Source organism: Neophocaena asiaeorientalis, unplaced genomic scaffold (assembly GCF_003031525.2).
Source record: "Neophocaena asiaeorientalis asiaeorientalis breed wild unplaced genomic scaffold, Neophocaena_asiaeorientalis_V1.1 scaffold147, whole genome shotgun sequence".
Taxonomy (NCBI): Eukaryota; Metazoa; Chordata; class Mammalia; order Artiodactyla; family Phocoenidae; genus Neophocaena; species Neophocaena asiaeorientalis.
Window position 1 is genome coordinate 173719 of NW_020173758.1, and position 21318 is coordinate 195036.

At 44.8% G+C, this 21318-nt stretch overlaps 1 protein-coding gene across 2 annotated transcripts in view; it reads right to left on the reverse strand.

Annotated features, from left to right (window-relative positions):
• The window catches only part of BCAR3 (BCAR3 adaptor protein, NSP family member), a 139353-nt gene that overhangs the window by 64132 nt on the left and 53903 nt on the right, over positions 1-21318 (reverse strand). For both annotated transcript variants that reach the window (XM_024751278.1, XM_024751279.1), the window contains exon 3: positions 15412-15451. In XM_024751278.1, the coding sequence (XP_024607046.1) occupies positions 15412-15451 (40 nt within the window). The remainder of the gene's footprint in view (positions 1-15411; positions 15452-21318) is intronic.

Genomic DNA, 21318 nt, shown 5'->3' on the forward strand with positions numbered 1-21318 from the left:
TCTGCAGGCCCACAGGAGCCTTTCAGGGAGTCTGTGAGGTTAACAGTATTTTCGTAATAATACTGAGGCCTTTTTTTGCCTTTTTCACTGGGTTGACATTTATGCTGATAGAGCAAAAGCAATGATGGGTAAAACTACTGGGACTGGAGCAGGAAGCAAGGGGGAGGCACCAAACTGGATAAGTAGTCACTGCATTTCTTGACCACCATGCTTTTTAAATTTATTTTTTACATATTAAAAATTAAAAATATGTATTTCTTTAAAAAACAGCCAGTTCCACTTAAGAAGTCCTTGATGAAGCAGTAAGAATTACAATAGTCTCCCCTTATCTGCAGGCAGCATGTCTCAAGACCCCCAGTGGATGCCTGAAACCACCAATAGTACCAAACCATATATATATACTATGTTTTTTCCTATACATACAGACCTATGATGAAGTTTAATTTATAAATTAGGTACAGGAAGAGAATATCTGAATTGCCAACACCACTACTCTTGTGCTTTGGGGCCATTAATAAGTAAAATAAGGGTTACTTGAACAAGTACTGCAATACCTTGAGAGTCAATCTGATAAAAGATGGCTACCAAGTGACTAACGGATGGGATACATTGGACAAAGGGATGATTCATGGGTTAGGCAGGAAGAAGACTTCATCAGGCTACTCAGAATGGCACACAATTTAAAACTTACAAATTGTCCGAAAAAGAAAAAAACACTTATTAGAAAAGATACATGCACCCCAATGTTCATAGTCACGTGACTTACAATTGCCAAGACAGAAACAACCTAAGTGTCCATCAACGGATGGATGGATAAAGAAGATGCGCGCACACACACACACACACACACACACACACACACACACACAGGATACTACTCAGCCATAAAAAAGAATGACATCTTGCCACTTGCAGCAACATGGATGGACCTGGAGGGCATTATGCTAAGTGAAGTAAGTCAGACAGAGAAAGACAAACACTGTATGATATATGTGGAATCTAAAAACTACAACGAACTAGTGAATGTGACAGTAAAGTAGACTCACAGATATGGAGAACAAACTAGTGGTTACCAGTGGGGAGAGGGAAGAGGGGAGGGGCAATATAGGGGTAGGAGATTAAGAGGTACAAACCATTAGATATATAATGAGCTATAAGGATATATTGTACAACACAGGGAATATAGCCAATATTTTATAATAATTATTTATGGAGTATAACTTTTAAAAATTGTGAATCACTATATTGGACACCTGTAAGTTATATAATATTGTACATCAACTATACTTGAGTAAAAAAATATTGTACCACCACATAAAATAAAACTTATGAATTGTTCATATCTGGAATTTTCAGACCATGGTTGACCATGGGTGACTGAAGCTACGGATCAGGGGGACTACTGTATTCACTTTATTACATCCTGGCCCTTGAGTCCATGTCTCGAAATTTCTGTGTGGTGAGACAGGAAGCAGACATACAGCACTTCTCCTGCACACCCAACACAGTGGTTGTCTCGAGGGAAAGCAATTATGCCATTAAGTTGTAGGCTGCACTAGCTGCTTTTTCATGGAATGCCATTTTTCAGAGAATGTCTGACAAACAATGGTTATGCAGACACGAGTATTTATTTGGCAGACATTTTCTACAAAATGAACAAAGTGAGCCTGTCACATCAAGGAAAACAACTGACAGTGTTTGTTGCCAATGCTAAAACTTGAGCTTTCAACTGAAAATGAGAATTTTGAGAAACGTGTATTTACCACCATGAGTGGTAAATACTTTAATGATTTTTTTCTTGAATGACGATAATAATGAATGTGAGTTTTGGGTATTGTATAGTGAAATATGTTAACATTTGGAAGATCTGCATATCTCAGCAAAGCAGTATTTTTCAAATGACCAATGCACGATGGTACAAAATCATGCATGGGTAAGATCCATTCACATTGCCAGATAGACCAATGGATTTTAAGGGAATAGAGTAAAAAAAAAAAAAAAAAGTTCATTGATATGATTTCAGATTCCACACTGCAATTAATCTTTATGGAACTACAACTTTTCAAGTTTTAGTATAATAACAAAGAAGAATATCTCTAATGATCTGAAAAGGCTATTAAAATACTAGTCCTAGGGGATGAGGAGTGGGCAAAATGGGTGAAGGGGATCAAAAGGTACAAATTTCCAGTTATAAAGTGAATAAGTGCTGGGGATGTAATATACAGCATGGTGACTATAGTTAATAATACTATATTGCGGGCTTCCCTGGTGGTGCAGTGGTTGAGGGTCCGCCTGCCGATGCAGGGGACACGGGTTCATGCCCCGGTCCGGGAAGATCCCACATGCCGCGGAGTGGCTAGGCCCCTGAGCCATGGCCGCTGAGCCTGGGCGTCCGGAGCCTGTGCTCCGCAACGGGAGAGGCCACAGCAGTGAGAGGCCCGCATACCGCAAATAAATAAATAAATAATACTATATTGCATATTTGAAAGTAGCTAGCAAAGTGGATCTTGAAAGTTCTCATCAGAAAAAAAATTTTTTATAACTATGTATGGGGATGGATGTTAACTGGTCTTATTGTGATCATTTTGCAATATATACAAATATCAAATCATTACATCGTATACCTGAAACTAATATAATGTTATGTCAATCATACCTCAATAAAAAAAAGATATTCCTCCCTTTTTGAATTACATTATCTGTGCAAGACCAGATTTTCTTTAGACTTCAACCAAAATTATGTAACACAACAGACTGAAGGCTAAAGCAGATATGAGAATCAAGCTTGTTCTATTAGACTAGACACTAAAGAGATTTGCAAAAATGTAAACCAATGCCATTCTTCTCACTAAATTTTGTTTTGGAAAATGATTATTTTTTATAAAACATGCTATTTATAGTCACATAATGGTTTAATATTGTTATTTTAAATGAATTAAATAAACATTAAAAATTCCTACATTTTAATTTCTCATACAATAAACCAATAGCTAAAACCCACATAACAAAAGCTCTTTGGGGTCCTCAATAATTTGTAACAATTGAAAAGGGGTCTTGAGACCAAAGAGTTTAAAAACTTAGGCTCTCATATATCTAACCTACCTGTTTTACATAATTTTGATTAAGCCATAAGTTTTCAGCATCAAATCTGTGGAGTAGACTAAGGTATATAAATAGAGGAGTATCTATTTTTATAAGTAACTATCATAAAAGCACTAATGATTATCAGAGGAAATTTGGAAACACAGAGAAATGTGAAAAATGAAACAAAACTCCTTAATTGCCAGGAAGTTAATTTTGACTTATTACCCAACACTCAATCATTCTACTCATACGTGTTTATCTTACAGAAATTCTCGCACAAATGCACACCAAGCCTTCTCAGTGAGGCAATGTATCCTTCCAGTACTGAGCTTCACGCCTCTTTTCTCCCACCCATATCCAGCCCCTCTGGAAATCCTGAGGCTCTGTCTTCATATTATATGTCAAGAATCCCCCTTCTTCACCACCCCTTCTGCCATCACGGATCCAAATCATCACCATCTCTCACCTGGACGGTCACCACGGCCTCCCATCTGATCTCCCTGCTCCTACCCTTGTCCCTCACAGTCTGCCAGCAACATACAGGCCAAAGTGATCCTGAGATGGCTCTCCATCTCACTCTGTAAAAGTTAACATCTTTACTGGGACATCCAGGCCCTGTGCAACCTGCCTCGTCCCCCTTCCTCATTCTCTCACATCAGCTTTCACCACTCTCCCTCAAGGCCACACCCTCTGGCCCCACTGGCCTCACAGCTGTTCCTGAGTGGAAGAGGTGAGCTCTGGCTTTCACGGCCTTGCCCTTGCTACATCCTCCCCGCATCAGACACCACTCTTTTTTTTTTCCTTTTTTTTGACCACGAGACTTGCAGGATCTTAGCTCCCCAACCAGGGACTGAACTCGGGCCCTTGGCAGTGAGAGTGTACAGTCCTAACCACTGGACCACCAGGGAATTCCCCAGACACCACTCTTGACTTGCCCCTCCACTAGAAAGTTGCCCTCTGGGTGAAGCCTTCCCTGGCCACCCTACTTAAATTCAACGTCCCCTTAACTCCAACATTTCGTAGTTCCTTCCCCTGATGAATTTTTTTCAGCTCAGCATTTATGTCTACCGAACATGGTGTACTCGGTTGTCTTCTCTGTCTTCTCACCATTCCACCCCATAATATAAGATCCATAGAGGCATGGACATTGTTTTCTTCACTGCTGTATCCTCAGGCCCTCGAACAGTGACCAGCAGATGGCAGATACTCAATAAACATTTGTTAAACGACTATGCCATATATAACAAATATGACTATATTTGTTAAATAACTGCAAAACTGTTTTTAACAAGAATCCAAATGTCAGTAGGAAATTGGTTAAATATAATTGTATTTCATACAGTGGAATACTGGATAACCATTCAAAAGAAGGAGGTAGGGCTTCCCTGGTGGCGCAGTGGTTGAGAGTCTGCCTGCCAATGCAGGGTACATGGGTTCGTGCCCCGGTCCGGGAAGATCCCACATGCCACAGAGCGGCTGGGCCCGTGAGCCATGGCCGCTGAGCCTGCGCGTCCGGAGCCTGTGCTCTGCAATGGGAGAGGCCACAGTGAGAGGCCCACACACCACAAGAAAAAAAAAAAAAAGGAGGTAGACCCACATGTTTAACAGGGAATGATGTTCAATGAAAAAAGGAAGTTGCAAAGCAATATGTAGTTATACACAATTTTTGGCAATCAATCAAATTGTTCCCCAGCTCAGCATTCTTGCTCTCTTTAACCGTCTGACCATCTCAGAATTTCCTAGGAACACCTGAAGTTTCCTCACCCTTCCCATTCAATAAATATGAGAGTCCCTACTCTTCCCAGAAGACTCCGCCTGCTATTCTCTCCTGCCACAGTCAGCCTGGGCACACACTTTCCCGCATGCTGGGGTCTCCCCATCAGTCTCTAACATGTTGATATCTGTCTTCTGCCTCACCTAATACCAGCTTCCTTCCTGTCAAGTCACCATTTTTTTCAGCTGTCAAGTCACAATTCAAATATAATTTTTTCCAAGAAAACTTCTTGGTAATGACATGTGAAACTTCAGATCGATGCTAACTCCCCCTCAAAATGCACATGCAGTATTGCAGCGTCTTAGAGCTGTTAGTCCGAGGACGTTAGACAATTCTAATAATAAAATGCCTTGACAATTTTAATGTCTTATGTGGAGCTAATGAAAATGACTTGCCTTCTTACATAATTTAAACACAGACCTTAGTTCTGAGGTTGTAAATATAATGCTATGGCACACTCTTACATTTAATATTGAAAGCTCCCAGAACACACAGAAACTCACAGCCAAACGCTGTGCTGTTGTGTCATTCAATTACCACTAGAGGGCAGAGCTTAACAGCAAACGATTCCAGTGCTGAAGAGTCTGGCCTCTCATTTGCGGGTTGATGAGTTACTGGGACCTCATAGCTGATAACAAGATCCCTGAGCTGAGGATCGAGAGATCAGAGCCATAGAGGTTGCCAGAACCACTTTTTAAAAGTGTATACCTCCGGGCTTCCCTGGTGGCGCAGTGGTTGAGCGTCCGCCTGCCGATGCAGCGGACCCGGGTTCGTGCCCCGGTCCGGGAAGATCCCACATGCCGCGGAGCGGCTGGGCACGTGAGCCATGGCCACTGAGCCTGCGCGTCCGGAGCCTGTGCTCCGCAACGGGAGAGGCCACAACAGTGAGAGGCCCACGTACCGCAAAAAAAAAAAGTGTATACCTTTGCCTACTTGTGTGAGTATTTAAGATGACAATAGTGATTCTGTAGTTTTTATACTATACCAGGTTGGCAAGAGAAGATAGAGTGAGGTTAGGGGTGGGAACCTCCTTGCTGTCGTGAAATAAAATCACTGAAGAATTTCTGGAAAATGTTTAGAGATCTGTGTGTGACTTACTTCAGGAAACTTAAAGGTCTTTGGGACAAGCTCATTCCCTCGCCCCTGAATTTCAATGCCCTTCCCATCTGGCTGTATATGGTCATCAGTCAGTTACTAAATATTTATTAAGAGGACAAGAAAGGGTCCTTGCCCTCAGAACTCACATTCTAATGAGGAGTGGTTATTGTTGTATTTAACTAAACAAATAGAATTTGGCACAAGTGCTGTGAGGATAATACTTAGAGTAATGAGGCTGCGGAGGCTGCTCTTAGCAGGGGGGTCAGGGAAGGTCCCTCTGAGGCAGTGAAATCTGAGTGGGGATGCACCAGCCACCTGAGAACTAGGGTGACAGCTACAAAACCAGCATTTCCAGAGTGCCATCTACCTATCGGGCGCTGTGCTAACAACTTTGTTTGCATTAACTCATTTAAGCCCTACATGCTCCCATTTACTGTTAAGGAAATTGAGCTCCAGAGAATTTCAGAAACTTGCCCAAAGTCACACAACCAAGAAATGGCTAAGTGGGATTGTGCCTCTGTATTAGTCTCCTAGGGCTGCTATAACAAATTACCACAAACGGGATGGCTTTAAAATAGAAACATATTCTCTCACAGTTCGGGAGGCTGCGAGTCCAAAATCAAGGTGTCGCAGGGCCACACTCTCTCCGAAGCCTCTAAGGTGGGACCATTCCTCGCCCCTTCCTAGCTTGTGGTGGTGAACACTGGCAATCCTCAGTGTTCCTAGGCCTGTGCACACATCAACCCCAATCGCTGTCATCACATGGCATGCTCCCTGTGTGTCCAAATTCCTCTCTTCTTATAAGACACCAGTCATTGGATTAGGCCTACCCTAACCCAGCATGACCTCGTCTTAATTTGATCACATGTGCAAAGACCTTATTTCCAAATACGGTCACATTCACAGGTACTGGGGGTTATAGGACGTCAACACATCTTTTTGGGAACACAGCTCAACCCACGACAGCATCCAAGCACCCTCTTCAAACCACTCAGCTGTTCTACCTCAAAAGAACCTTCCAGGCTTGAGGGAAAGGCAAAGACCCGGCGGCAGCAGGAAAAACCAGCATGGAAAAGTTTGTGAGCAAGGTGGATGGCAGGAGACGAGCTTAGAGGTGAACAGGCCACAAGAGGATGGCTGCGAAGTCCGGTTATAAAGCTGAGTCTGGTCAGAGGCCAAAGCTTCAATCCCTGCTTACATGTTAGTTCTCCAGTCTCTTCACCAACTCTCCTACTATTGGGGATCTCAGAGGAGTCCTCTTCCTTCAGCCAAGGATGAAAGCTGCAGCACAGAACATGAATGTGAACCTGCCCTTATTCCACTCACAGGCCACACCGGGCTCCCTCAAGCACCTCCAGAGGGCAGCTCCAGGGTCTGACCTTGATTCAAACCATCAAGTTTAGAAGCCTAGGGGGAATTCACTTCTGACTTGGGACACTGAGAAAACACATCTCAGGCTGTACTGGCAGAGCAATATCTGGCCTGAGGAGTTATCCAGGCAAGAGCAGTCAGGACTCAAGCTATTTCCACACACCTGTTCACCCAGAAGAGCTGAAGATGCTAACGCGACAGGAGAGATGCCGCTGCTCAGAGCAGACGGGTCTACCTGATGGGATGCTGAGGTGTGTCCAGATCACGCAGCGTTGCAACAGCATTGTCTCTGTGATTGTGCAAGATCATACAACTTGCACAAGGACTCACTGCTGTGTCATCGGGCAAGGTCAAGGTGATGTCGATGACTCACAGCTGCATCATGGAAGAGGCAGCATGGAAAGATGGGATTTTTTGTGGAAAGCCTACTACGTATTGTTCAGAGGAAAAACAAGGACCGTGTACGTGCATTCACTCTAGAGCAGGGGCCTACAAAACTTTTCTGTAAAGGGACAGGTAGTAATTAGTTCAGGCTCTGTTCTGTCACAACTACTCAACTCCATCATTATAGTCAGAAAGTGGCAATACATCAGTGAGTGGATGTGGCTGTGTTTCAATAAAACTTTACGCACATTGAAATTTGAATTTTACAACTTTCACATTCTTCTTTTGATTTTTTAAAAACCCACTTAAAAACATAATATCCATTTTCAGCTTGTGGGTCTACAATAGACAGCAGGCCACATTTGGTCGCAGGCTGTAGTTTGCCAACTGCCCACCCCACACCCCTCCCCCAGGCTAATGATATCCCCAGCTGCTCATGAATTAACTTAATGTCATTGTGGTAACAAGGTCTCCAACTGGAAATCTCCTTTCCTCCCCTAAAATCCTTACTGGCTTTTGGCAAGATGCCAGGCATTGTGTGAACTCTGGAATTGCCCGTGGCTTCCTCTCTGTCACCACCTCCATTTAAGTCCTGCCGGGAACTGTCAACACACCTTATAAAACAGCTCTTAATTCTATCTCTAAAAGGCCTCCGGCACCTGCCCTGACTTTCCATTCCCACCGCCACTATCTTAGGTTAGGCTCTTGATGACACTTTCCTCCTACCCAGCCTGACTCGACTGAACAATTACTAACACATAGAATCTGCCCAAAACTATCTGTCGAATGAACAAAGGCAGTAAAGTATCCACAAGCTCAGCACTTTCTCCATCTGATCGGCAGTCTGATGTGGCCCATCTCAAAACCAAAAATTTCCCCTAGCGAGGCGGCAGCACTTAAGGGCTAAACTATGATAAGCATTTAGCTTGCTTTTTCTAAAGTCAGGCTCAGCTGAGGTATAATCTGCCAAGAGTAAAAGTCACCCTTTTCCGTACAGTTCTGTGAGCTTTGAAACGACCCCAATCAAGGAATTCCAATCATTGCCCCAAAGTTCCCTCATTCCCTTTTGCAGCTGACCTCTCTCTCTCTACTCCTTTCAACCACTGATTTGTTGTCTGTACTATAAGGTTTTATCTGCATCCAACAGTCCAGTTCCTTTTTATGGCTGAAGAGGATGCTGTTGTGTGGGTCTGCAGTTTATCTGCTCACCAGTCCAAGGACGCTTGAGCTGTTTCCAGTTTTTGTCAATGACAAATAATGTCACCATCAGCATTCACATACAGATTTCAAAATGGACGTACGTATCCATGATGAGGTTTTACTTTGTATAAATGGCCATATTTTCACAGACCTGCAGGATAGGATTCCACTGAATGAAGGCCTGTCCTCCAACCCTATTCTTCTGCCTTCTCACCCTGCCTCAGCAAGCTTTTACAAATGCAGTAACATTAGGCCTCCCAAGAATATCTGCAGAGAACTTTTTGGGGTGGGGTGGGAGGAGCTGGATGGGAGCTGTCTTCGTTGCTCCCAGGGTGAGCCCCAAAGCTGCTCCCCACTCATGGCGGGCGGTGTTTGGCCTTCTCATCCACAGGGGGCGGTGCTGGCTCTCTGGGTGTGCAAGCTCAGGCAAAAACCTGCAGAGCCAGCCATCGGGCCATTATCTGCTTCATGTAACTCGTTAAAATCTCATGGAATGCACAGCGCACCATTGTTTTGGTAAGTCCCTTTCATGGCTTTGTGAGCTGGCTAATTCAGAGCAGACTGGCCTGTTTTCCCCGCTGGAAGAAAAAGACTCTCCTCAAAGACGGCTATTTAACCGTGACCATGGCTGCAGCCATCTTGAGCACAAAGGTGGGGGGGGGGCGCTGCAGCCCCCGCCGCCCCCGCCCCCAGCAAGGCTCCCACAGCCCGGGCACTTATTCTTGGCGCTGGAATTCGCATAATGACTCCTCTTTTAATCTGCTGGGTGACCTCATGTAGCCCCGGCCGACTGCAGGAAACGGCCTTGCTGAGATCTGAGCCTTGGGCAGTCTGTCAAGTCTGTAAGACCCTCTTAGAAAGCATTTTCGGAGTGTTAACCCCATAAGGACCGATCTCCAGGTGGCTCTGGGCTCCTGAGCTGCCGGTGTGCACCCCAGAGGAAGGAGAAGTCCAAGGGCGCTGGTCGCCTCTCGAGATACCGCTCCACTCCCATCCCTTCTCCTAACCCACAAAGCAAGCTCAGAAACCGCAAATCATCTTAGAAAAGCTCTCCAAGTGGTTCCAGCAAGAATCGACCAGGGCTGACGACAAAAGAAAGGATATTCGTTCACTAGGGAGCTCATGGGAACAAAAGGCTGCATTCAGTCCTGACACTTGCTAACTGCAGAGCCTGGAGAGCAGGCTTTGTCCGAGGGCACCGTGCTGTTCACAGCCTGGCCTTGCCTACACCTTGCTTAATTTGAAAAAACAGGCTTCCCAATGTCTTCTCGACTTTGCTATTGCTATATTTATTTTTCAATTTGTCTTTCTTAAGGACAGTTTATTTTAAAATGAAAAAATCTATAATAAACATTTCTTCTAAAAGAAAAATCACAAAACCGTAATAAACATTTCTTCTTAAAAAAAAAAAAAAACCACCCAGCTCTGCTGTAGCTAATCACCTCCTCCTCTAAAAAATATACTTTTAAACCACTCTCAGAAAAGAGACTCTATTACTATAACTGTAAGGCTGTGTGTGAAGAAGCTAGAAAGAATTTGAATCTTCAATCTAAAAGGAAGATAGGTGTTAAGAGGAAGAAGAAAGGAAATACTATAAATTTATAGTTTAGTGAGTATGGGGTGGGGGAGGGCAACTCCCAAAGGTTCAAGAAGTAGCCCCAGGAAAAAAATGAAAAGAATGATAAAGAGTGAAAATGAAAGTAGGTTTCATAGGTTCAAGAGGCATTGCTAAAGTGAAAGCACGGGGATCATAATAGCAAACGTAGGAGTGTTGCGGGTAAATCTCCAACCTTTTGAGGTAATATGATGGGTGGGCACTTATTATCTGCCACATCCTTGGTCTCAATGTCTGAGACACAACATAAAATGCCACCCTTGTTCCAATCGATGTGGCAATTTTATGATCAAGAGTGATAGATTAATTAAGAACCCCTTACCCCTTGCAAAAACCTTTCTGCTCCAGCTTATCACAGGCAGAGGTGATCCTAGAAGTCTTAAACTAGAAGGGACATTGGCCCATCCCCTGGTTTTCTAGTTGTGGGGAAGATGGAACCGATCTCGAATGGTCTTGGCCTGCGGTGGCTTGAAGCAGGATTTTGGTTCCCCAGCCAGAGACTGAAGTCAGGTGGCGGCAGGGGGAGTGCTGAATCCTAGCCACTAAGACCATCAGGGACAGTGGTCAGTGACAAGGCCCTGACCCATCAGCTTTGTAGAAATGAATTCCCACAAAGAGACAGAAAGTAGTGAAATAAGTGTTCATTAGGAGGAAAAAGGATACATGTGAATAGACTCATACAGGCAGACTCAGAGGAAGAGTCATGCCCTCATGGTAGTTTGAATCACTTTTACGGGGCATTTCTTCCAGGTTTCCTTTGGCCAATCATCTTGCTTTGCCTGGTTCTGAGTCTGTATTTGGTTTATTTCAGGGTTTTCCCCTGTGTGTGCGCGCGCGCATCTCTTAGCCAAGATGGATTCTAGCAAAGAGACCTATATGGGTAGGTTGACATCACCTACTATGGGGTGGTGCCCCCCCCCTTTTTTTGACCTCCGAGGATCCTTTCTGTGCCTGTGTAGTGGGGAAGTTCTCCTTGACTTTGAGGATGAGGAACATGGGTCTCTTTATCCCTTATCTGGGCAGGGCTCAGCTTCTCCTCCCTCCTGTCTCCCTAGAAGGGGACAAACTCCAGCTGCTCAGCCTGGGACCCACCTATCTCCTGCCTCAGAACCCACAGAGAGAAGGTGGAAAGTCCAAGGTCATGCTGCTAATTAGACCAGAGCGTGGACCAGGCTCCCCTCCCTGGAGGGTCTTAGGGGCTGTGTAACTTGGAGTCTCCTATTGGAATGCTATCTGGGAAGGATAACACACTGAGCTATTACCATGTATTCACATTTTAGTACAATTCTTTTTATCAAATGTTCTAAGCAGCTACCTGACACAGGTCTAAGAAATTAGACACAGAGTAAATATATTGTAAAGGCAGTAAAAATATGGCAAAGACTAAACGGGGTGGGGGGGGGGCAGTAAGCAGGTAAAGCAGCCCAGAAGATAAACTCTACAAACAATTTTGCCTAGGGCTATTTCCTCTGTTTTTAAAAAAAAAAAAAAAAAAGTTGGTTTTTATCTAGGGTAAGGTATGCTAGGTACCTGGAGGAAAATTCCAGAGCTGTACACTACTAACGGAAGTCACTACCTTAAGAGCAAGAGGAAGGTGCAGCTGCTTGGAGGTGTCTGCTTTCCAGTCTGGAAGAAGTGGTCTTGTTCAGATATAGTGAAAGAGAAACAATTATATTTGGTTACAGAAAAGGATCTCATGACTATACAAAACAGTTAAACCCAGACCTTCAAGATGATCATCTTTTAAGCTACTGGGTCGGTGGGAGTGGGGAATGTGGAGAGAGGAGGGGGCTAGGGACACAAGGAAAAGGTAAAAAAGAAGAAAAAAAGAAAAGAAAACTCCCCTCGCTAACAGAATTAAAGAGACAGAAACAGTGGAGAATAAGATTCCAAAATCCCTGGGGGTTCTTTGGATCTCTTCAAATTTTCTTATCACATCCAAGCAGGGAATTCATCACTTAGGGTAACCAGGTGCCACTGGGAGGCTCCAGCAGGAGGTAAGCCTGCTGAAGAAATGAAAGAACTACCAAACAGCCCTAGGGCTTCCCCGCCAAGCACTTTTCCCTCCATTCCTCACACAGAGGAGCTCCTCGTAACCTAGCAACCACCTGCCGGGTCCCCTTTCACACTGCCTTACTGACGTGCAGCAATGCCAACTGTGGGAAGTGCTAGGAGGACAGAGTACAAACTGGACACGACTGTGGAGTCACTCTCTCTCTCCTGCCACGACACAGCAGCCGCATCACCCCATGAAGTATGACCCCATGAAGTATGGGTCAGCTCAAGTGCTTCCTCTCGCCCAGACACGAGGAACCAGGGATGGTCCCAGACCTCGCTCTTAATCAGAGCACTGGGAAAACCAGGTGAAGACGGTTAGAAAGTCTCCATGGTAAGGGAGACTTGGGAAGGCAGCTCCTAAAAGGATGAGAACGGCTGTCAGTTGGCCCCAACTGGGTGCTTCTACTGCCGAGATGATACCCAGTCAGAGATCCGTTTGCTCCCCGCCCCCCCGCCCCCATTCTGAGGTCACAATGAACTGCTAAAACTCTGACTCTACCAGAAAGGGCCCTAAGGGCCCTACAGGAGGCAACATACTTTACATAGAATACGTTTGTCCGTGCCTGAGAAAGGGGATGATAGGGAAGAAACAGCTCAAAGTCAGAGGGCCAAACTGCATCCACTTTATCTGCACCTCTCACCTCCCTCAATCATCTTCAGCCACCCTCCAGGCTCTAGGCACCAGCTGGCACAGATATACGAGGGCTTGGAAGCATGGGCTGGTCAGCAGAGCTCAAGAGGGTAGCTAAGTCTGAAATGCTAGGACGGGCCTGCGCTGGCCCAAGACAACTGACACGTGGGTCCATTCAGACCTTGAGGCCCAAGGCCTCTATGAGTGTGTTTTCAGAGCTTGAATGCCCATGGAGGCAAATGAAAATACCCTACATTCACTCAGCAAATCCCCAAGCCATTCCTCCAAACCAAGGGCAAAGTGAGAAAGAAAAAAAAAAAATGCAATGCATCAAGGAGGGACGTAGAGATTTCATCTCTAAAGCTCTGACCAGATTCAGATGATGATGGGAGGAAAGAGTAACCTGTGGAGCACCTCAGCGAGTCCTTGAAGAGGGTACTCCTTGAGCCACCAAGAGTTCTATCACTGCCAGGGAAGGCAGGGGGAGCCCAGCTAGATGGAAGCACCGACAACCTCACACCTCTTCTGTCAACATGACAAATCACAATGACCAATATTCATGAATGAGATGCAATAGCTTAGATAACGCTAAGTAAGGAAGTCCTTCCCAAAGCCTCTGCTTAGGTTTAGAATTCATCATTGGATTATCTTAAAAAGCTGGGACTTCAGTGAAAGAAAAAACTGAATTATGGAGTAAGGGGAGCGGGTGAGCACAGCTTGAGTGAGCCTGCAGTGGGAGATAGCCAGTTTCTGGAACATGGCATGCAGTGAGTTCTAAAGGACAGCTGTGATTTACACACTGCAGAAGTCTAGGGCACATTTTTTATGTTATGGTCAAGTCAAATCATAGTTTATGGGGATAGTGTCCCCAAATTCCTTGCAGTGTACAACCTGCACAAAAGCATATGTGACGCATCCAAGAGGGAAGCAGACACATCATTTATAAAGCCCTGACCAGAGTGTGACACAGCGGCCCTGCTGGCTTAGGATTACACACTGGCTGCAGTTAAGCTACAGCTCAGACATAGTGGGGGTAGAAGAGAGGGGAAAAATAAAATCCACCTCCATTCCAACAAACTTTATTATGACGGCCTCAAGTGGCCACGTGGTGCTACTAGAGTTTTCTCCTCTAGGAGAAGCTTTAGACCTTCCATTCTCTGGTCTAAAGGGAAGAAATGCCAAAACCCTGGGGCAGGCACAGTCACAGGCACACAAAAAGCAACAGGCCTAAATACTCCGAAGCCAGGATGCGGAAATAATAAAGACAAAATGTGGCTCCTAGGAGGCAAGCACCTTAAGTCCTAACTTGTACCATGATTTCTCCTAAAATTTAATGATATATTTTTGTTATGAGAAATCCGAGTTCTCTTTTCTGTTGTAGGTGCCAGACGTAATTACAGTTCTCGAAAATAAAATAAAATAAAACAAAGATACACACCTGAAAAATGGGGGGAGGGGGACAGAAGTGAAAAGCATCACTTCTTTCTGTTCAGAAGATTGTTTAGAAGCGTTGAGTCTTTAGATGCACTGAATGTCAGCCCCACTGGAAAGTAAAGTATTACACAGCTCATGGTCCCAGATTAGCCACTGAACAAGAGGGTGGCTGCTGAAATGGAAAGGATGACTCAGGAAGCCTCAGGGAGCCTTCAGTCCTCCACTGAAGGTAAACACAGCTTCACAACTCCTGTCTGCCATTCCAAAATCCAAAAACTCTGAAAACTGACAATTTTAAATAATTCATTTAGCAGCAGAACAAACCCGACCTCATTCGGTGGCAAAACGTGACCTGAACTAGGTAAAATCATTTGTAGTTTATTTATCCCACTTCATGTGAACATTCTCACATTTCACTGCTGAAATAATGGGTTTGATTGTGGGATGCTGACCCTAGCTCCCTTTGGGGGTGTTATATATATATGTACCATATTACCTTTCTAAAAAATTCTGAAGTTTTAAAACACATCTAGCCCCCAGGGTTTCAGATAAGGGGAAGAGTTTGTAAACTTATAATAGGGTGACATAAGACCCCTGCAAAGATTACTAAAAGCCCAAAACAGTCAAATTACATCCTGGTGGTTTCAATCTAACCAGCTTCCTACACAGGCCAGACGGTGACATTATCTGGCAACATTGTGTTAGAAATGGGAAATCTATTACCACAGGCTCCCTACTACATGTTAAATCCTGGTTTCCTACCTTCACATATTCCAGAGTTGGGTCCAGAAGATGCTGATCCCTGAAAAGAGAAAATATAAATATGAGAACAATTGGGAACAATGCAATCTTACCCTGGGTAAAATGTATCCAACATTATTTCACCCTATTCATTCACATTATTAAGATGGGCCCACCTCCCAGGCAATACCCACAGCAGACAGATAAGGAAGTTAGAACAGACACAGATTTCTTTCACAGGTGTCTCCTCAGGGTGGAGCACGTATAGGATACCACCATGACCTCAGTCTAGAAGCTCCACATGTTTTCCTGTCAAATTCAAGCTCCAAAAGTTAGACTATTCATATGCGGTAATTCTAGATTCACTCTGGGCATAGAAATTAGCCTAACGGTCCGAAGCAAAGAGCTGTGAGAGATGCGAGGAAAGCAGGGCTGGATGCCCAAACCTGCAACACTTTGGACCAGGCAACTGTGTCACACCCACTTTGACAGAAAACGGAGGCTCAGGTGGGCAGATCGGCTGCTCAAGGTCACCCAGCACCCGGGTGAGTGAGTTTTGAACCCAGCTCTGCTTCTAAATCACCTTTCTCTTTTGCTGTCAAGCTGAGCAATTCATCCTAATTTTCTTTGGTGCCCCGGTGTTTTATCTCTCCCCATTTAATGTCTGCTCATGTCTATCATAATACTGTTAGGATTAACCAGACAATTAAAAGTAAACAGCAGTGGTGTCACTGAGGAGGCTGACTTATTATAGTGGAAGAGGATCTAAGGCAAAGGAGAAGAGGGAGAGACATGAGAGCTGATGTTTCCAGCACCGGCAGAGTTACAGCAAAGTGCCCCCCTCAGCAGACTATGTGAAAAGACAGCTGCCTTCAGAGACTTAAACTCCACAAAATCAACACATCACCCTGCAGAGACGGGATCATTTTTTAAAGGACAGAATGGCTCTGTAGCCGATAGGAGTAGTCTTCTTAAGGTGGGGGTGGGGTGTCAGTATATCTACAAAGAGGACGCATCCTTCAGAAGCGGGGGATCACTACCGGCAAGCAGCTGCCTCTGGAAGGGTGAGCTCAACCCCAGACCCTCGGGGGCTTGGATGCTTCCCTCTGTGGAGAGACTGCAGCCCTTCTTCCCTGAACAGGGGCAGCAGGACCCCTGCTGGGACACAAGGAGTCGATCCCACAGCTCAGGGGCACACCATCTTGTTGTGAAATGGATCCAACCCCCAAAGCTATTCCTGGAGTGGTCTGTCCACTTAGGGCTGCACACAGGGCACACGCACAGAGGCAGGCTGGCTTCGGAGATGCTCCTCTCGGATGTGCAAACAGATTAGGTTCTGAAATGAGTCCCTTTGTAAGGCCAAAGTATCTGAGATGGGCTTAAGCTCAAAGTCCCTGGTGCATTTCCATCAAAGAGGGGTATAAATCAGTCTTTCAGAGCCTGAAGACCAGGCATACTCTTTGCCTCCAAGCTTGTGTGTGTTAATCAGGGATCTTTTCTCAAAGCAGCCGAGTCCGTCCGCTGTGCTGGGTCACCACCTCTACTGCTGCAGTCTGGACATTGCATTGATGTCATCAGACTTTGCGACCATGGGACCACCCGGCTAGTGGCTAAAAACTTTGTCAGCAGGGCTTTGGTCATACTCCCCTTTAAATTCGAAAACTCCTGGTTTTCTACTGAATTAACATTTTAGGCTTATAGGCATCCGGTCTTATGCTAATCATCTGGCCCAGTGGTCTGGCCCTGGGAGTGCAGAAAGATGTTAGACCCACTGAAATGCTGTTTCTCATCTTCTTCAAGTTTCTATTTTTATGTAAGTTCTAAAATGTACATTATATACATTCAGACACGTATGTCAATGCATGGATAAACAGTGTAGGTGTGTGCTTTTTAAACCAATGATTTGGTCTCGGGATCTCTTTACACTCTAAATAATTGAGGACTCCGAAAAATTTTGTTCATGTGGGTTATATCTACTGATTACTGACATTAGAAATTAAATCCAAGAAACTTGCAAAATATTAATACATATTTTTAAGTAAACCCATTATATGTTTAAATAAATAACATTTTAATGAAAAACAGATATGTTTTTCATAGCAAGAATTTAGTGGGAAGAATGACGTTGTCTTACATTTTTGCAAATCTTTTAAACGTCTGGCTTACTAGAAGACAGGTAAATCCTCACATCTAGTTCTGCATTCAGTATGTCGTGATATGTCTTGGTTGAAATAAATGAAGAAAATCCACATTCACAGTTATGTAATTGGAAAGGGAGGGATATTTAACAGACTTGCATATAATTATGGATGTTCTACTTTGATAACATGCCAAAACTTGACAAGTAGTAGTTTCTTAAAGGTTAGCTGTGATGTGGAATCTGAAACCATATCTCTTACTGTTTTCCATCTGTCCTGCACTTTGAATGGACGTTTTGTCCATGTGTGATTCCATAACCACTATTCTGGGAAACACTGGTTCACTGAGTTATGCAGATCTTCCAAATTTTGACCCATTTCATTATCATGTAAAAGAATCACATTAGTTAATACCATCACTGATCTCATCAGAAGTTACTAGGTATTGGGAATTGCCAAGCTTATGATAGAGGATACAAGTCTTCTAACTTGAAAGCTTGAATTTTTTCATTGGCAACTAACATTGTCAAATATTTTCCCTGAGCTTCATTTCATTCATTTTGGGGAACATATCTGCCAAATACCAAGACCACACAGTCATGATCGGCAATTTTAACTCTTTTTTTAGGTGATCAAAGGTCATTCTTTTAGTAAATTCTTTTTAGAATTTTGTCCAGGATCTGCTCTTCTCACCAGATTTGGCTGTAAAAATCCTTTTTCTTTTATCTACTGAAAGCTGAAATGTTCCTCTCTCCTTTTCTCTGGAGATGTACCTGAAAACTCTGAGCTAGTTCTCTCAGGATAGACCCCTCAGACTCTCTTGGGGAGGGTGTGGGACAACCAAGAGAGTTTGTGTATGAGTGGCTCCTGAGGCAGCCCCAGCTGCAGCAGGGTCGCCACTCAGAGATGGGGTCACCTCAAGGCAGGGTGGCCCATGTGAGACAGGCGGGGACCTGGGACCCATTACTGCAGTGCTTGCACCTGGACAAATATCTCCTGGAGCAACCGAATATAAAGAAACTATAAGGAACTAAAGATAACTGCACACATGCACGGTTGGGGCAAATTATGAACAAGATACAAAAAGGCCAAAACCCAGCTGCCACTTCTCAGGTGCCAGGAGCAAAAGCAGGGTACTGCGCATGATCCCTGCACACAGCACCACCAAGAGGATGGGCAGACCACCTAATCCACTCTGGCCCGACCCACCGATCTGCGCCTGCGCTCACCCCGTTTAAGGGACCAGCTCTCCCCCACTGAGGGAGCGAGCAAGGGTACCTGTTACTTGTTTTCACTCCCTCGTGCTGCAGCACGAGTCCCAGTAAAGCCTTGCCTGAATTTCTTGTCTGGCGTCTCATCAATTTCTATTGATTAAAGAGTCCGAGGACCCAAGTCAGTAACATACCTGCTCTCCCCACCAGCCTGCTCTCCTGCCCAGAGACCCCAGCACCTAGGATCCTGGGGTGTTCTCCCAAGTGTCTCCCCAGCCTCGGATGAACTCCCGTGTTCCTATGGCGCTCCTCCACTACACACACTTCTTTTGGCAAAAGAGAAGGAAAACAAGAGCTGCTGGTTAGGGATAAAACTGAAGTCCCCTCTTGACCCTGCCCCCAACTGAACTCTGCTAAGGAAGCCTTGCTCATTCTGTTCCCAGAGCAGAGGGGGATCCAAGTTCTAGTTCAGTGCACCAAGGGGTGCCCTAGTGGATCCTTGTATTCTTCTACTCTTCCTTTTTTTTTTTTTTTTTTTTTGCGGTACGCGGGCCTCTCACTGTTGTGGCCTCTCCCGTTGCAGAGCACAGGCTCCGGACGCGCAGGCTCAGCGGCCATGGCTCACGGGCCCAGCCGCTCCACGGCATGTGGGATCTTCCCGGACCGGGGTACGAACCCGTGTCCCCTGCATCAGCAGGTGGCCTCTCAACCACTGCGCCGCCAGGGAAGCCCCTACTCGTCCTTTTTAGAGAGACGAGGGAAGATAAGGAGAGTATGATAAAACTGAGTGAGTGTGTTATAAATCCAAAAGCTTTAAAACTCATTGCCTCGAACCAAATTAAAATTATATTTAAATGCAGAAGTGCTGTGTCTCCTTTCTCAGCCAGCCTAACCCTAGCCCTAATCCATCTAACCAGAAAGAAGACATGAGCTGGAAAACATAGCAGTTGGCCCTGTATCCCCAGCCTCTAATTTGAAATAGAATACCCTATTATTCATACAGGACTGTGCCACAAACACTCCTTAAACCATATCTTTATATTCCCCAAAAGAGATCACTAGAAAACAAACACAGAAACTTGGCAATGTAAATGAAAAGCTTTTTTAATCTTTTTTTTGCTTATGTCAATTATGAATCCCCACCCATGTGAAACCGTGATGTTGTGTGCATCTCTCTTTACAACTGCAGAGTCTGGCAGGCACCGTGGCCCCTCTGTCAGGCAGGCTGCCCCGCTGAGCGCCATCCACAGACCGCAGGAAAGCAGCAGGATGAAACTGGACTCTCCTGTTATTTTGTTCTTAGGTTTATTAAGTTTTAAATAACATCACTGTGTTTACTCTGGTTAAATCATTCTTTAAAGCATCCCACTTTCTTAAGTTCATACTGAGGGGTGTTTAGCTGGGAGTCACAGAAATGTTATACATATTTACTATTTCAGTTTGTTTCTCATCGGTAACCAGGTTAATAATATCCTCCCTCTTAAAAGGACACTTGATGTATAAGTGGTTGCTATTTTGAGTGAAGAGGTTTTCCGTCTTGAATACACAAACAAAATTTCACTAACATAGATCTTTTCTGAGCAGTTCGAATACAGACGGAGATGGAAGTGCCCTATGTCTGTCTTCAATTAGAGAATGTTTTAAGTGAATGGATGTTTCCTTATTTAAATACTATAGACTAACTTAATGGCTAATGGTGTTGCCACACAAATGTCCCTTTGGATAAAACATAAAATGGAATTGCTTGTAATAACATGATTCTTTCATACAATGGAGGGATGTGAGAAACTAGATCCAGCTATTCCAGACTGAGGCTCCCCTTAAACTCCACGCACAACAGTGATGTGCAGAGCTGGCACACTTCCTCTGTGCAGGTGGCATGGTGTTTCCATGCATGTTCACTGTATGTTTATTTATTTAGATATGGTCTCTCCCTCTACAAGGCGAGCAACCCAAGAGTGGTGATGTGTCTACTTCATGCCCAGTATGTCCCACAGTTCTTGCATTCATCCCACAAACATTATCAAGCATCTACAATATGCTATGCGGTTGGCCAGACAACAGAAATACAAGAACCAAAGACAAAGGCCCTGCATTTAGAGAGGTTGCAGGCAAGTGGGGAACACAGATCAACTGATCCAGCACAATTCAAGTTAGTGAGAGAGTGTCAGTGGGAGGTTTGAGGGCTGAGTAGGGACTTGTCCCAATGAAGAAGCTGTGGGGTAGGTGGTGATGAGACATGTCCAGGCAATGAGAGCACGTGACAATATGGTACGTCTGAGGAACCACACTGTTGTGGAGTTAATTCCCCGCTGGCCCAGGCCACCATCACCTCTTCCCTGGACCCCTGCATTACCCTCCCCAATTCTACTCCATCTCCACAATCCCCACAATAGTAGCCGTGCTACTACTCAGATTACTCCCCTGCTCAAAATCCTCTAACATCTCCCATCCAGTCAGAACAAAACCCTGAGGTCCCCACCGTGGCCTTCAATGCCCTGGTTGGCATGACCCCAGCCAGCTCTCCAACCTCATTGTGTTAGGCAGAATTTCAAAGATGCCCCCTCCCAAGATTCCTG